At 41.1% G+C, this 17,005-nt stretch overlaps 1 protein-coding gene across 1 annotated transcript; it reads right to left on the reverse strand.

Annotated features, from left to right (window-relative positions):
- Window positions 1-1,372: 1,372 nt before the first annotated feature.
- LOC132838930 (sialoadhesin-like) lies at window positions 1,373-16,493 on the reverse strand. Its single transcript, XM_060859596.1, has 12 exons — window positions 16,306-16,493; window positions 12,284-12,410; window positions 11,350-11,682; window positions 11,006-11,233; window positions 4,279-4,626; window positions 3,987-4,199; window positions 3,487-3,837; window positions 3,174-3,392; window positions 2,800-3,069; window positions 2,361-2,454; window positions 2,207-2,237; window positions 1,373-1,800 (listed from the first exon to the last, which is right to left on the reverse strand). The coding sequence occupies exons 2-12, from the start codon at window positions 12,339-12,341 to the stop codon at window positions 1,750-1,752; spliced, it is 2,196 nt and encodes a 731-aa protein (XP_060715579.1). The 5' UTR covers window positions 12,342-12,410; window positions 16,306-16,493; the 3' UTR covers window positions 1,373-1,749.
- Between the last annotated feature and the right edge of the window lie 512 nt (window positions 16,494-17,005).

Raw genomic sequence — 17,005 nt, forward strand, 5'->3', positions numbered from 1 at the left:
CTGTAGGACTATCACAATAGATTTTCTATAAAAACAGAGGAATCCCTTTCATTAAACCTCCATTTGTAAAGACTGCTATAAAAGTTCGAACAATAATCTACAATATCACGTGAATCTTGTGTTATTATACCATTTATATTCAGATTCAAAAGTGCATTTGTTACACCCTCTGATAAAGGGGGAAAATAGACATTAATAAATGAGAACACGGACTCGTGCTGTTGTCTCTGCGTCAGTCTGTATTAGCTGTGACGCACAGCACAAATTGCGGCAGCCACAACCTGCAACCTTCGATCTCCCCCTAGTGGACACTCCAAAAGTTACACTTAAATCATATTGATTTTAACCTCTACACATTTCTTTTTGCTTGGAATTTTTCCAATTACAAAAAGGAAATTTAAGGACAGTTTAGGGATGGATATTCGACAGATGTTCAGTCAGTTAATTCAATTCAATTCGATTTATTTGTATAGCGCTTTTAACAATTGAGAGGAACCAGACTCAGAAGGGAACCGTCCTCATTTAAGGGACCGTCAATAAATTACCACTGAATGCGGAAACGTCTCTGACAGACGAGCTGAAAGCTTTTTACGTTCACTTCGAGGCTGCAGCTCACAGCTCTATTACAGATATCACACACAGCTGCACACATCTGTACTTTATTCACAACAGTCATACTGTTCTGTTCACCATCAGTGTTCATAATTATTTATATTTGTAAATAATTTCTGTGATGTATTTGGCTAAAGTTATTGTTTATTACCACTAGAGGGCACCCTCGGGTGTATGTGTTATTATGCTGCTAATTGATTGAGAAAATGAAGTTAGCTTTAATAAGTGATGGATATTATCACTATATCGGTATATTGATACACAAATATAACAAAACCCTTTTCCTGTACAGGTAAATCTATTACTGTTTTTACTGTAAATATTTTATTCTATTATTTTCTTACATTTATGACAGATTGTGGAGAACATTTCATTACGTCATACCGTGTATGGTTGTGTATGTGACATAAGATTTGAAGTGTAATATAATCATGAGATGATATTGTGCTACTGGTGATGTGTAACTTTAATATACTTGTTTTATATTGAATTGATTTCTACTCAATGGGTTTCAGTCTCTACTGATACAGTTTACTGTATACATGTTAAAATTCTTACTTATGTTGTGATTAAAGATGAACAAACTGTTTATGATTTCATGGATATAAATTATGTGTTTTATTTTGTATTTCTACTTAATTCTGTTCTGTTCACATTTTTTGAATAACCAGGATTGTTCTCTAGATTATGTAAAGAAGTTTGTACTGCTGTTTGAAAAACCTCTAAAAAGATAAAATAATAAAATAAATAAAACACAACATAAATGATCATGAGCTCAATTTTATTCTCGTAAATAGAAACATTTTAAAGATTTTACAGAAACAGACCCGACATATTAAAATCCATCTTGACTTTGGTCGGAATTCTTTGCTTTAACAGATCAAGCGAGTGAAGAGACGATGAGAAAAATCAGGATATAGTAGAAAATGTGCAGGATTTCTGCAGGCGGCTACACGTTATATATGTATGTGTGTGTATAATATATTAAATGTACAAAAAGATAACTGATAAACAAAAGAAGCTGCCTGAATAACAAACGAATGACGATTAATTAAGACAGAAATTAGTTAATTAGATTTAAATCTGACACTAAAACATCATGATGCTGAATGTAAAGTCACTAAATAAACTCAGCTGTTAGTGATCAGTCTTTAGTTCTGCAGTTCTTCTCTTTGCTGAAGCCACATTCTGAAATAAAAACCATCTCATTACACACTGTAATAAACACAAACTGTGACAAATCCTAAACATCTGGATCAATCTAATCGACAGGGCTGACGAGACAATCTGGAAGGCAAAATTATATTAAACATCTGTACTATTTAGTGCACATTATTACTGCTTAGGAGGAAACTAGTTTTAATAAGGTGCACCATCTAGTGTCAGTCTTGATCACCCACACACACACAGGCAAATACACACACACGCACACACATAGGCGCAGACATACACAGGCGTGCACACACAGGCGCACACACACACAGAAGCGCACACACACACAGGCACACCCACACACACAGGCGAACACACACACCAGCGCTTCATGTAGAGTTCTGTGAAGATAAAGACATGAAGTAAAAACTTCTCTGAGTACCTGAATGTCTCTCTCTGCTCTTTTCTTCCTCCTGTTCACACAAAGGACATAAAAACCAGGCTGTTCAATCTGTCCCTGCTTTATTCCACTAATGTTTAACACAGGATTACGATCACAGTAATTTAAGGAAGAAATAAAGAATTCAGTCACTCACTTAACACACAGGAAGGCGGTAAGAAGGGAGAGAAGCAGAGCAGGAACGAGTGCAGCAGCAGCTCCCCATACAGCATGCAGCTTCCACACCTCAGCTGAGATAAAGAAAAGCTTTCAGCTCACATACAGAGGACAAAACTATTTACTGTGGAAAATAAACTATTTTTATACAACCATGAACTGAATGAATCAAATCCTAATAAAGGTTAAAAAATCTTTGGTCGTTGAAGTTTGTGCTTATATTTCATCCAGTATTAAGGTCTTTGTGCTAATCGGTTTAGTCCTTATACACAGTACATCAGTAAACACCACCACTGAAGTTTTATTCACTTAGAAAACACTCAGGAAAAATGCTGTTATATAAAAATAATCAACTTCAGGGTGGTAACAGTAACTGAGGAGCGACGGGGTGGTGCGAGTGCATTAATATAAACACTTACTGAACACATCCAGGTGTGTTGGTGTAGAGTTGTGGTGTCCCAGCTGGTTGTGAGCAGTGCAGTAGTACAGTCCTCTGTGCTGGGAGCTGATGTTACTGATGCTGTAATTCTGGCCTGTTATCAGCAGTGTGTCTGCAGCTGAACTCTGTTTAAACCAGAAGTAGGTGAGAACAGGAGGGTTTGCATCACTGCTACAGCTCAGAGTCACTGAATCCCCCTCCACTGTGTCTCCAGAGGAAAGAACCACTGCTGTGGTGTTTTTAGGGGAATCTGAACAGAAATAAAACACCTGAATCAGCTGCTGTGTGTTCAGGATCAGTGTTTGATAGAGATGTAGATGGACTCTGAATGAGGAGAGTAAAATCCACACTCACACACCGGAGGAGAGAGGAGACTGTCATGGCTTTCAACAGCACAGCTGTAACTGACCGCACCACCGACTGCAGCTACAGAGCAGGAGGCAGATTTACACTCAGACACACGCTGTCCGTTCTTGTACCAGATGTAAGTGGGTTTGTTAGACAGACTGCAGGTGGTGATGCAGCTCAGATCGATTTGTCCGTGACCCGAGTCTGATACTGTAACCTTCAGATCTGCAAACAATTAGAATGGTTTTCTATTATTTTCAAATTCACAACATATGTAACTTATTACCTATAAGAACAAATGTTTCTCATGTAGCATTACCTGTGACAGACAGAGAGACTCCAGGTTCTCCGGTGTATTTTCCTGTATAATCATCAGTGTATAATCTGAACCTGTATGTTTGAGCGTCTCTCTCTCTCAGGTTAGTGATTCTCAGACTACAGTCATTCTGGGAGCTCTGTGTGTACTGCACTCGGCCCTGATACTCTTCATCCTCTCTCACATCCTCAGGCTCAACATTAACCTGCTGTTTAATGAACCATAACATTTTCATGACCTTGTATTTATTAGGGAAGGTAAAATAACTGTGTATGTCCACTGATGAGCTAATTAGACCACAGATAGTCTGGGTGGAGTAAGTCACACTCCAGCAGCTCTTCTCATCAGGAAAACCTGAAACACACAAAATTAGTTAGAAGAAAAAAAATCTATAACTAAAGCATCACTCAGTTATGTATCACTACATGTGATTTTATTGTAATCTAACAAAAGCTGCCAGTGAGACAATAACAGAGTGAGTGAAGTTTAAAGTGAGTTCTTACAGACAGCAGGAGAGCGAAGTTCCTCATGTCCTCTTACAGCACAGGAGAAGCTGCCTGCATCCTCACTGCTGACATTCAGTTCATTTCTGTCCTGGTCAGTAACACGCTGTCCGTTCTTGTACCAGATGTAAGTGGGTTTGTTAGACAGAGTGCAGGTGGTGATGCAGCTCAGCTTCTTATTCTTGTCCAAGTCTGATACTGTAACCTTCAGATCTGCAAATATTAAATTAGATTGTAATTACTTTTATCTGTAAAACTGTAGATAAATAAATGTATAATAGTGTGACATTACCTGTGACAGACAGAGAGACTCCAGGTTCTCCGGTGTATTTTTCTGTAGAATCATCAGTGTATAATCTGAACCTGTATGTTTGAGCGTCTCTCTCTCTCAGGTTAGTGATTCTCAGACTACAGTCATTCTGGGAGCTCTGTGTGTACTGCACTCGGCCCTGATACTCTTCATCCTCTCTCACATCCTCAGGCTCAACATTAACCTGCTCTTTAATGAACCACACTGATTTTATCACTGTGTGACCTGCAGGATATTTATAAGAGCAGGAAAGATCAACTGATGTGTTTTTCAGAGCACACACACGTTCAGCAGTGTAAGTCACACCCCAACACTGTTTACCCAGTACACCTGAAACACACAGAGACGTACACACAGGAAGGAAGAAGTCAGAACTGCAAATTTTATATCTTTATAAACATTTAGTTTATTCTGTGTGTCAATGAAAATGATGTAAATACTGAGACAGAATTGTGAAATGAAGCGATGTGTTTAAACTACAGTTGAACAGCACCAATGATTTATTGTAGGATTCTGAGAGCACCATCAGAATAAAGAATGCTGTTCCAGGGACAAAGAACCAGGAATTCTGATTATATGGTCATGGGAGCCATAAAACCACGGGCCATCAACCGCTGACACTGTGGAACCAGTTAATTACCCTCCTCTGTTGTAAACCTGGATATCCCCACAGAACACTGCTACACCAGCTGCTTTATCCCCTGCCTATGGTTTCTCTCACTCACCACGAGAAACAAGCAGGGGTGGTGGTACAGGTTTATTGTTGTCAAAGAGATGGTGCTTTACAACTCTCCTCTTGTCTCATTTAACCATCTCCTCTTTTGAATTCCATGCCATTTCAGTTACCTCTCCAATCAACCTTGTTATCATTGTTGTCTACCGCCCTCCTGGTCAATTAGGAGACTTCCTGGAAAAAATGGACACATTGCGTAGTGCTTTCCCTTCCGATAGCTACCCTCTGACAGTGCTTGGTGATTTCAAGCTCCCCTCTGGCAAGCTTCAATCTTCTTCACTTCTGACTCTTCTCGACTCATTCGCCCTGACACTCAACAGCTACATCCCCACACACAAAGGAGGTAATGTCCTGGAACTGGTTTTCACCCGTCCTAAAACTATTTCTCACCCCCTCGCTCTTACTCACTGCAACCTTCAATCTGTCTCCCCTTCTTCTGTAGCTTCTGGCACTCTCCTGTCTTTTTCCTCACTACCCTTGGACTCGGCCACAGATACTTTCCTCTAATCTCTTTCCTCAACTATGGACTTTCTCTGACCTCTGTTCACTAAACCCAAGGAAACTTCTTGTTCTGCTCCCTGGCTTTCAGATGTGCTGCACAACAATCGAAGAGAGCTAAGATCATCAGAGAGAAAGTGGAAGAAATCACAACTTGATGCAGATCTTGATTCTTACCGAACACTCCTGGCCAAGTTCTCCTCAGAAGTGACTTCTGCCAAGACTTCCTTCTACAAGGAAAAGCTTGAAGCTTCCTCACATGACCCTCGGAAGCTCCACAACATCATCTCTTCTCTACTCAACCCCCTGGCTCCACCTTCTTCATCCTCTCTGACTGCAGAAGACTTTGCTTCTTTCTACCAGGAGAAGATTGAGGAAATCTGCCGGACCTTCTCTTCTGCCCCGTCTGCACTTACATCACCCAGTATGGATTCCCCTACACCTTCGTTGTCGCATCTGTCAACTGTAGCAGCAGAAGAGATTTTACAACTCATCCAGTCCTGCAATCCTACCACCTGCCCATTGGATCCACTCCCTTCCACTATGCGCCAGACCATCTTGCAAGACCGTCTGCCCTTCATTACCACTATCATCAATAGATCCATAGCATCTGGTCAGGTACCAATTACTTTCAAGAGAGCAAGGGTTACTCCCATCCTAAAGAGACCTGCTCTGGATCCAACAGACATAAGCAACTACAGACTGGTATCACTTCTCTCGTTTCTTTCAAAAATTCTTGAACACATTGTCTATAATCAACTGTCTGTCTAACTCTCACAGAACAACCTCCATGATCCCAACTAGTCTGGCTTTAAAGCAGCTCATTCCACGAAGACAGCCCTTTTGGATGTCTCTGAGAAACTACATGCTGCTAGATCAGCCAAGCTGTCATCCATCCTTATCCTCCTTGACCTTTCAGCAGCGTTTGATACGGTCAACCACAAGACTCTCTTGTCCACCCTCAAGAGTCTTGGGATTTGCGGATCAGCTTGAGAATGGTCCGCTTCCTACCTGGAAGGACGCTCATATCAGGTAACATGGAAGGGAGTGACATCTGCTCCACGCAGACTCTCCACTGGTGTCCCACAGGGCTCAGTACTTGGTCCTCTCCTTTTCTCCCTGTATACTCACTCTCTTGGGGAAGTTATTTCCTTACATGGGTTCTCTTACCACTGCTATGCTGATGATACACAACTTATCTTCTCTTTCCCACCCTCAGATACCACAACTTCTGATCGTATCTCAGCATGTCTGGCAGAAATTTCATCATGGACGACTGCTCATTAATTAAAGCTCAATCCTAACAAAACTGAACTGCTGTTCGTCCCAGGTGATTCATCCCCAGGTCATGACCTTGCTATATCCTTGCACAACGATCTGATCTCCCCTTCAGCCACAGCTCGCAACCTTGGGGTAACCATGGACAATCAACTGTCCTTTTCCTCTCATGTTGCTAATGTGACTCGCTCATGTCGGTTTCTTCTCTACAACATTAAAAGTATTTGGCCATTTTTGTCCACACTGGCTGCTCAAGTACTTGTTCAGTCTCTTGTCATTTCAAGACTGGATTACTGAAATGCACTGCTGGCAGGTCTACCTATGAACGCAATCCGCCCTCTGTAAATGATCCAAAATGCAGCTGGACGGCTTGTTTTCAACCTGCCTATGTTCTCGCATACGACCCCACTGCTGTAATCCCTCCACTGGCTTCCGATAGCTGCACACATCAGATTCAAAACACTGATGCTGGCCTACAAAGCCAAAAATAGACCAGATCCCTCTTACCTCAAAGCCCTCATCACTCCTCGCACTGCACCTCGCACCCTCCGATCTACCACCACTGCTCGACTGTTTCCACCATCTCTCAGGGTAAGAGGCAAGTATACTACAAGACTCTTTTCTGTTCTGGCACCAAGGTGGTGGAATGAACTTCCCCTAGAGGTCTGGACAGCTGAGTCACTGGCTACTTTCAAACGGCGGTTGAAGACCTACTTATTCAGGAAACACTTCAACTAGCACTTCTTTCCCTATCTTTTGCATTTATTTAAAAAAAAAAAAAAAAAAAACTACACCTTTGACACTTTGTAACTGTCACAACCTGGATGGAAGGAGACAGACCCGTACGCAGGATAGCTTCAAATGATGGGGGTTTAATAAATAAAGAAGACCCCCCCCCCCAACTACGCGCGGCTTCCGAAGCGCCAAACCCTGTCAGAGTCCAGGAGGGGGGGGCGAGGCACATGGCGAAGGAAGATGGGGGGAGCAAGGAACACTCAGCCAAAAATGGACCAGCTCCCTCTTACCTCAAAGCCCTCATCACTCCTCGCACTGCACCCCGCACCCTCCGATCTACCAGCACTGCTCGACTGGTTCCACCATCTCTCAGGGTAAGAGGCAAGTATACTACAAGACTCTTCTCTGTACTGGCACCAAGGTAGTGGAATGAACTTCCCCTAGAGGTCCGGACAGCTGAGTCACTGGATATTTTCAAGCGGCGGTTGAAGACCTACTTATTCAGGAAACACTTCAACTAGCACTTCTTTCCTTATCTTTTGCATTTAAAAAAAAACAAAAAAAAAACACACCTTTGACACTTTTTCATTGTAACTTTGAACAAATGTTTTAAACTCATGGTATCTTAAGTATGTAACTTAGTGAGCCAGCATTAATGTATTCAATGTTAGAGATTTAAGCACTTATGTACGTCGCTCTGGATAAGGGCATCTGCCAAATGCTGTAAATGTAAATGTAAATGAACATGGCGAAGGCAAATGGGGTAATTAGGAACACGGCGAAGGCAGATGGGGGAACAAGGAACACGGCGAAGGCCGATGGGGGGAGTAAGGCACACGGCCAGGCCGGTGGGGGGAGCAAGGCACACGGCGAGGCCGGTGAGGTGAGCAAGGCACACGGCGAGGTAGGTGGGGGGAGCAAGGCTCACGGCGGCACAGCCAGCGACGGCCGAGCGACGTCCACAGCCGAGCAGAGGGGCCCGAACGACGTCCACAGCCGAGCAGAAGGGCTGAGCGAAGTCCTCAGCCGAGCAGAAAGGCCACGCGACTTCCATGGCCGAGCTGAAGGGCCGAGCGATATCCTCAGCCGAGCTGAAAGGCCGAATGACATCACAGCCGAGCTGAAGGGCCGAGCGATATCCACAGCCGAGCTGAAGGGCCGAACACAACCCCGACACACCACAGCCAGACTCACGTCCTGATGACCAGAATACCAAGGGTGGGAGGGTGGGAAGGTCCATCGCCCTGGGCCTGCAGCACCCCCCGCGGAAGAAGTGAAGCGACGAACTCCTCGGACGGAACCGGAACTGGAGCGACGTCCTTCACCGAAAAAAAGGCGGGGCGATGCCGCAGGGCACCAAAAAATAAAAAAGTGGCAAAAACGGGTTGGTGACATCCTCCGCGAAGGAAGTGAGGCGACGACCGCCTCGGACGGAACCGAAAGTGGAGCGGCGTCCCTCACCGGAAAAAATGCGGAGCAATGTCACCGAGAAAAGAAAAAAGGAAAAAAGGGCCTGAAGGACTGGCGGAACAGTCCAGGGGGAGAAGGGAAAAAAGCCGGTCCGAGCTGGAAGCTATCCTGCTGGGTCTGAGTTCTTTAGGCGGAATCATTCTGTCACAACCTGGATGGAAGGAGACAGACCCGTACGCAGGATAGCTTCAAATGATGGGGGTTTAATAAATAAAGAAGACATAGACAAAATGATGATAACTAAAACAATACAAATGACGACATTTAACAAGGACTAGACATGACGAGGGGAAACGTAACTAATGATAAGGAACAGGTGTTAAAACAGGGAGGAGCAGACGAAGGCGGGGCAGACACGTGACAACAACAATAGCACATGGCCAAAAGTCCGGGCTGAATCATGACAGTAACTTGAACAATGTTTTAAACTCGTGGTATCTTAAGTATGTAACCTAGTGAGGCAGCATTAATGTATCCAATGATAGAGATTTAAGTAATTGTAAAGATTTAATTTATGTACGTCGCTACTCCGGTTTCCTCCCCGGTCCAAAGACATGCATGGTAGGTTGATTGGCATCTTTGGAAAAATTGTCCGTAGTGTGTGAGTGTGTGAGTGAATGAGAGTGTGTGTGTGTGCCCTGCGATGGGTTGGCACTCCGTCCAGGGTGTATCCTGCCTTGATGCCCGATGACACCTGAGATAGGCACAGGCTCCCCGTGACCCGAGAAGTTCGGATAAACGGTAGAAAATGAATGAATGAATGAATGAATGAATGAATGAATGAATGAATGAATGTCGCTGTGGATAAGAGCGTCTGCCAAATGCTGTAAATGTAAATTTAATTACTGATGGTTTGTGGCCATCTACAGCTGTACTGTGAAGAGTGTGAGAAATCTTTAACAAACCTACTGATTCATGTCACTGGTCAAGAACAGACAGAACCCAAGAGATAGAACCCAAGACTCCTCACTCCTCTCACAGGCACACAAAGTTCCCCATGCTCTCACCACTATTCATACAATCCACAGAACTCCTCTTTAAACAACACAACAGAACTCTCTAAAGAGTCTAAAGCCAAATATTCAATTGGCAGCCTGCAAGCTCATTTATTCTGGCCCTTCAAGTGCATTTAAGTCTCAGTTAAATGAGTTAAATGAGTGTGATATGACTCTCTGATTTACCCATTTGAATGTAGATAAAAGATCAGAAAGAAGATCACACAGACTCTGAGATCAAGACTCCACATCAACACAAGTTCACACAAAGACTCAGACTCCAGGCTTTTGCACTGCCATGAACCACATCATCATTCTTCAAGCACTTTCACTTCATTCACCTCCTGACTGGTCTCCTGAAACGCTACTGAAAAGTCGTCCAGACCACCGACGAATAAAATCGTCTGAAACTCCACCAGTCAAAGGAATTAATGAAGGATTTCCTCGTCCAAACACACCACACATACACAAGTACAGGACCTCTAGATTCTCTGTGAACTGGTGCTCTTAAACACAAGGTTTTTTTTTAAATCCTGTTGCTGTATTATTAACACAGTGTTTTCACTACATGTAGGATTTTATCACCGGTGACCACGGAGACAACATCACATGTTGAATTAATAAATAAACTACATTCATCTTATCGCTGTATGAATAGTGAATTAGCTGTGGAAGTGTTAAGTTTGCAATATTTCTCACTCTGAGCCGATCAGACAGTTTCCCATTACATGTACTGGTGGAGAATGAGGGCAGTTCAGTCTAAATTGCAAATTCCCCATCATTATTGACTGTAATATTATTTAATTATTTGTTATCTCATTAATTAAAGTCCTAAATGATACACACCATCACATCACTGATTATTAAACATTAAAAATAATAAAATTAAGTCCCCTTTATCAGAAACAATGCTATGAACAAATGATGATGTTTTAATGACAGTAATATGAGCTACTGGTTTCAGTTGGATGCTGAAGGACAGATTTACTCTGACACTTACACACTGGAGGAGAGTGGTGTGTACTCTCATACACCTTACAAGAGTAGCTGCCTTCATCAGATAGACTGGTGGAGTCAAGTACAATGGAGGCGTCATCTGTGAATAATCTGAGATTATGGCCATTCCAGTACCAGTAGAAACGGCGTGTGTTGAGTCTGCAGGTGGAGCTACAGGTTACTTTTACTTCTCTTTGTCCTACAGTGTTAGGATCCACCTTCAACTGCAAGTCTACACACAATTATGTACCAAATCACAGTAAATACATACTACATATTACACAATAAAGTGTGTGTGTGTGTGTGTGTGTGTGTGTGTGTGTGTGTGTGTGTGTGTGTGTGTGTTACCTGTAACATTCAGTTGAACTCCAGATGAATCTGAATTCCAGTCACTGCCCCATGTTTTAAATCTAAAGATATAAACTCCAGAGTCACTCACTCTCAAATTCCTCACTGTCAGCATATAGTCAGACCCCTCGGTTGTTACATACACACGTCCTGAATATTCTGGATCTTTTCTCAGGTCTTGTGGTTCATCTTCAGAGCTCCTGACTCGATACCACTGTATCTCTGCTATTCTGGAGTGATGAGGTGTAAATGTACTGGGGATATTTACTGTAGATCCAATAACACCACAGAGACTCTGAGAGCAGAGAGTTACACTGTGCTGAGTCTGAACTCCTGGAACACACACACACACACACACACACACACACACAGACATAGACAGACAGACACAGAGACACAAACAAACAGACACCAGAAGCACGAAGTAAAATGAGTTAAAAACATAAAGTAATAACTCTTGCACTGACCAGCAAGACAGTAAACACAGTGTTAACTGCTGCTGTTGCTGTTCTCAGTCATACACAGCGAGATGAGGACGTGTGAAAACGACAAAAAAATAAACATTGGTGTGAAAAAACAACTTCATTCTGGTTTTTAGAATTTACTTTAGAATTTTTAGAAAAAGAAAGGTGCAGGACATTTAATTTATCATTTTAATAACAATGTAATATTTGATTATTTTAAAAATAATTATTATTTTAGATATTTATGGTTTAAAACAATTTGTAATAATAAACATTTTCTTTCTTGCTCCATAACTCTTGTCTTTTACTCTCCAACATCCTACAAATTTTCTTGTCTGCACCCAAATCGTGTCAGATTTATAAAACACTTCCAAACACACAGACATGTGGAGAGATTTTTCTGGACTGTTGCAGTAGAGACACAACAGCACAGTAAAACAGTAGAGAGCTGAAATATATGAAAAGTTTACCTGTCAGTAACATGAGGATTGTTGTTACTGTAATATTTCTCAACATTCTATAAAACATGGTGACATCAGCCTTCAGACAGACGACACTCGAAGATCCACCACGTGTAGAATTCACACCAAAATTATCCTTATAAATATAAAATAAATCTCTTACTCTTTTAGTGAATATTGACGGTCTTAATCAGCCTGTTCCTCTTTCACTCGTACTGCACTCGTAAGCAGTTATGAGCTCTTTATGACTCCAGAAATAAAGACGCAGAAGTTGAGACGTGCATTGTGTCATCACACCTCCCTAAATTAGTGTGTATATATATATATATATATATATATATATATATATATATATATATATATGAATACCTACATACATTTTTGAAATAAATTTAAAATACAATATATCTCTAATATCTATCCCTAATGAGTAAGCCAGAAATGACTGTAGCAAGCAAAAAAACCTCCCTGAGATGATATGAGGAAGAAACCTTGAGAGTAACCAGACTCAGAAGGAAACCCATCCTCATTTGTGTGACACTGGACAGGAAATAATGTAACTGTAAATAATGTCATTTTTACAACAGCTTTAATAGTGCAAATGAGAGCTCCTGAGGAACTCATGGGTCGGCGCAAACTCTGAGATCAGCACAGACCCAACAAACAGCTGACTGACGCAACAATGGTTCAAAGAAGGCATGACAGTCTCCGGGCAGCCCCATCCACAGCAATCTCATGAGTCACTGATCAATCCCCGGCAGGGTGACCACCGGGTGACCAGACTCCAACCAGGGGTAGAACGTCAGGATTGATGAAGTAGGTCCGTAAGAAGAGCCGATCAGACAAGGAACTCAGAACACTGGGAGCTCAGGAGTGACGTACTGTTCTTCTCCTTAGATCCAGGAAACTATACAAGAATTATAGGAATAGTGAGCATGTGCTTTTGGGAAGGATCGGAATTAAGTTTGGAATACCATGGAAACCACCTACTACACACTAGCAACTAAATAGGTTAGCATAGCAACCAGCAACACCATAAAAAGCTATTGAAATTTAGCAACAAACCAGCAACATGCTAGCAAAACTCTGAGATTAAAATACCAAACACCTAGCAACACCACAGATAGTACACGTATAGTGACCAATCAGCAACATGCTAGCAAACCACTGGAATGCCCAAGCAACAACCTTGTTTACCATAGCAACCACCCTAGGAACCAAATATGGTCTCCATCCTTCCCTTCCCTTATTGAGACAATAAGGGAGACGGTTTGTCCCATATTTCTCCTACACATTGTTTCATACACACCAAGTCTTCTTAGTGTTGACAATAACACAATGGTGAATGGTGAGTGTTATGGGGCAGAGAATGGTGGGATACGTGTTGTGTGAGTTTGTACGTCAGCGTCATCACTGAATAGAAGTCAAACTGTACACTTTACCTCAGAGCACACAGGAGGTGATTAAATGTAGGTAAAAACTAAATCCTCACATATCCTCCTCAGGGGAAGTCTGAGGTAAAAGTTACTGAGGGATTTCACACTGTTCTTTTTCTACATCTGATTGAAAAATTAGTTTAATTAATAATCATAAAAAGGCATCAAATTATATAGTGAGACGGAAAACAATATTTAAAAAAAAGGACTATGAAAAACCTTTAGCCTTTATGCTCTGTGAAGTGGTATCTATACGCGGATTTGTTATGTATTCATTTTGTTACACATTTATTAACATTGATGGTTTTATATGAAGTTATTGTTCTGTGCTATAGGAGCTCACTTCATCCTTTGTAGGTCTGTGACTGGTTGCAAAATACACCAAAATCTATTTGAAAACTAATGCTTCATTGTTTAAAAGCCTCATTGCCTAAAGCAGGGGGGATTCTAGGATTTCATCTTTAGGGGGGCTTAGCCCTCAGTAAGCCTATCAGCTCTGGTAATAAGAATAGTGACATTTCATTGGTTTTGGTATAACTGTATATATAGTACTGTATATATACTATAGCCACACACAAATCTCTGTACATTAAGTTCCCTACTATAGCAGAAACATGCAGTAGTAGTACAACTTTTTATATCTGTACCTCCAACAAACTTGTACTTGTGGGATGATATAAAATACATTCCCACAATACATACATTTGAAAAGAAATGTCTCCAATTAAATAATGAATACTACCATGGTGGGCTTATAGAAATATGTTTTCATTTGAAAAACATGCTTTTGTGGGAGTAACAGACACAAAACACAACCTTGCAAACAATTTGAACACAAATAGCAGAACATTGTACAACCTTGTGATTGCCAAATTCCCTGGATTTGTGAATTACTTTGCAGTTCATTTTTAGATGGTATTATTAAGCTGTATTTCCTATATTTCATGGAGGAAAAACGGTCAATAGGTTTGTCCTGATCTATGGAATTAAAGACATCTCTTTCAACTGACATCACAGCCAGGTGATGGAGCCTGTTTTGACCCATTGTTCCCCTGAGCCAGGTGTGGAGGCGACGTAGTGCACTGAATGACCGTTCAAAGCTATATAAAATACCTTCTATAACCGTCTTTGCTTCTTTCCGTCGATTAACATTATAGATAAACGCCTTCAGCTCTGACTGACTCTGTGCTTCTAATAAAGCAGACAGCTGATGACGCACTTTTGAAAGACTACAACGCCAAAAAAACTTTGCGTAAAAGCAAAGTAAAAAAATCGCTCTTGGATCAAACTGATAAATAATTTTCTTTCCCATCGACGACATCGATGTCCTGCATTTTAACGTAATTTTGATTTTTTTTATTTTTGAAAGTAAAAATTATACTTATAATTATACTTAAAGTAAAAATTATACTTTTAGTTATACTTAAAGTCTAGAACCGCCCCTGGCCTAAAGCCTCATTTGAGATGGGGCGGTTCTAGGCCTTTTTCAGGGCTGTCTGTGATCTCAGCCACCCTAAAAGTAAAACTAAAAAAGTAAACTAAAAGTTTAATTTTTACTTTCATAAATAAACAATAAAAATTACGTTAAAATGCAGGACATGTCGTCGATGGGAAAGAAAATTATTTATTAGTTTGATCCAAGAGCGATTTTTTTAACTTTGCTTTTACGCGCGTGCGTTGTAGTCTTTCAATAGTGCGTCACCAGCTGTCTGCTTTATTTGACCGGAGAAGCACAGGCACGCGCAGCGGCAACCAAAAGACGGCAACCAAAAGCAGTGAAATGTCACTATTCTTATTACCAGAGTTTATAGCACAAACAAAATATTAATGCAAACAATCCATTCAATACTAAATAAAAATAACATTTATTGATTTGGTCTTTGTCTTGTGAATATTTCTTTATTAATGACTGCATTCACTGGACACACTGTTTGTAGAGAATGCACACATACATGAACAGATTTGATTCAAGACTGGCATCAAAACATCATGCATAACATTTTGGTGTCCACTTTTGCCATTTTAAATAATACCATAACTTTTGGCTTACTGTGTAGTCATATAATATATAATATAAAACTCTTCTTGTTTTAAATTCTCACTGAGGGCTAAAACCCTATAAAGATGACATCCTAGAACCGCCCCTGGATGAGGCTAAATGATTTAATCAATGATGGTGTTTATTATTATATTTCTGTAATGCATAGTACATTACATTAGACATTAAAAAATATTTTGAGTGATGGGACCTGTGCAATAGTAGAAATTTATGGCCCCGGGCTACAACGTGAGCCTCGCGTCCTGCGTCCTACACCGTGCTCTGAGCTGTGAAGGAATCACAGCAGAGATACTGAAGGAAACTAGAGTCACTGAGTCACAGTTCCAACAGGGATTTAGGGAATGAGAACAAGAACGGAAAATACACGCGGACATTTTACGCTTACTTCAAGACTTTATCTAATAGCGGTAACGGTGTTAATGGAAGCAGGAGTACAGAGAGAGCAGGAGTGAGAAACGCTTCGTCATTTGGAAACACAACACGAAAGAGTCACTAAAGTAAACATCTGGAAGGCAATAGGACCAGATGGCACTGACCAGCTATCACCAGTGTTGACGGAGATATTCAGCGTCTTCTTGCAGGAAGATGAACTAATTACTCTGTTGTGGTCACTGAAGTGCTTCCTCTAAATAAAGACCAATACAGAGATCCTGAGGAGGAGCTTCTTCCATCAGACCAGTCGGGCCTTCAGCCATGACAACACATAAGACTAGATCTTGGTATTTTCTGGAAAACACCGAATGTCTCAGCCAGATTTTCTGAACAGCACATAATTACGGATATCAAACACAATTACAAACATCACAGATCAATTTTCACATATATTTATTTATAGTATTATATACATTCACTTTTCTTGTACAGGTAACTTTTTTTTTCTAGTTTTACATACGGAATGTCAGGATCCAGCCCGGACTTTTGGCCATGTGCGTTTGTTTATGTTCTGCGTCACGTGTCTGCCCCGCCCTTGTCTCTTCCTCACCGCCTCTGCACACCTGTTCCTCACGTGTTAATTGTCATGTGTATGTGTATGTTAAACGCAGTGTTGTAATGTAACGAAGTACAAATACTTCGTTACTGTACTTAAGTAGAAATTTCACGTATCTGTACTTTACTTCGTTATTTAAATTTATGTCAACTTTCACTTTTGCTCCACTACATTTCCTAGATAAAATGTATACTTTTACTCCGTTATATTTCCACTAAGTGTCTTCGTTACTCGTTACTACAAAATAA

This window comes from Tachysurus vachellii, chromosome 23, assembly GCF_030014155.1.
Source record: "Tachysurus vachellii isolate PV-2020 chromosome 23, HZAU_Pvac_v1, whole genome shotgun sequence".
Lineage (NCBI taxonomy): Eukaryota > Metazoa > Chordata > Actinopteri > Siluriformes > Bagridae > Tachysurus > Tachysurus vachellii.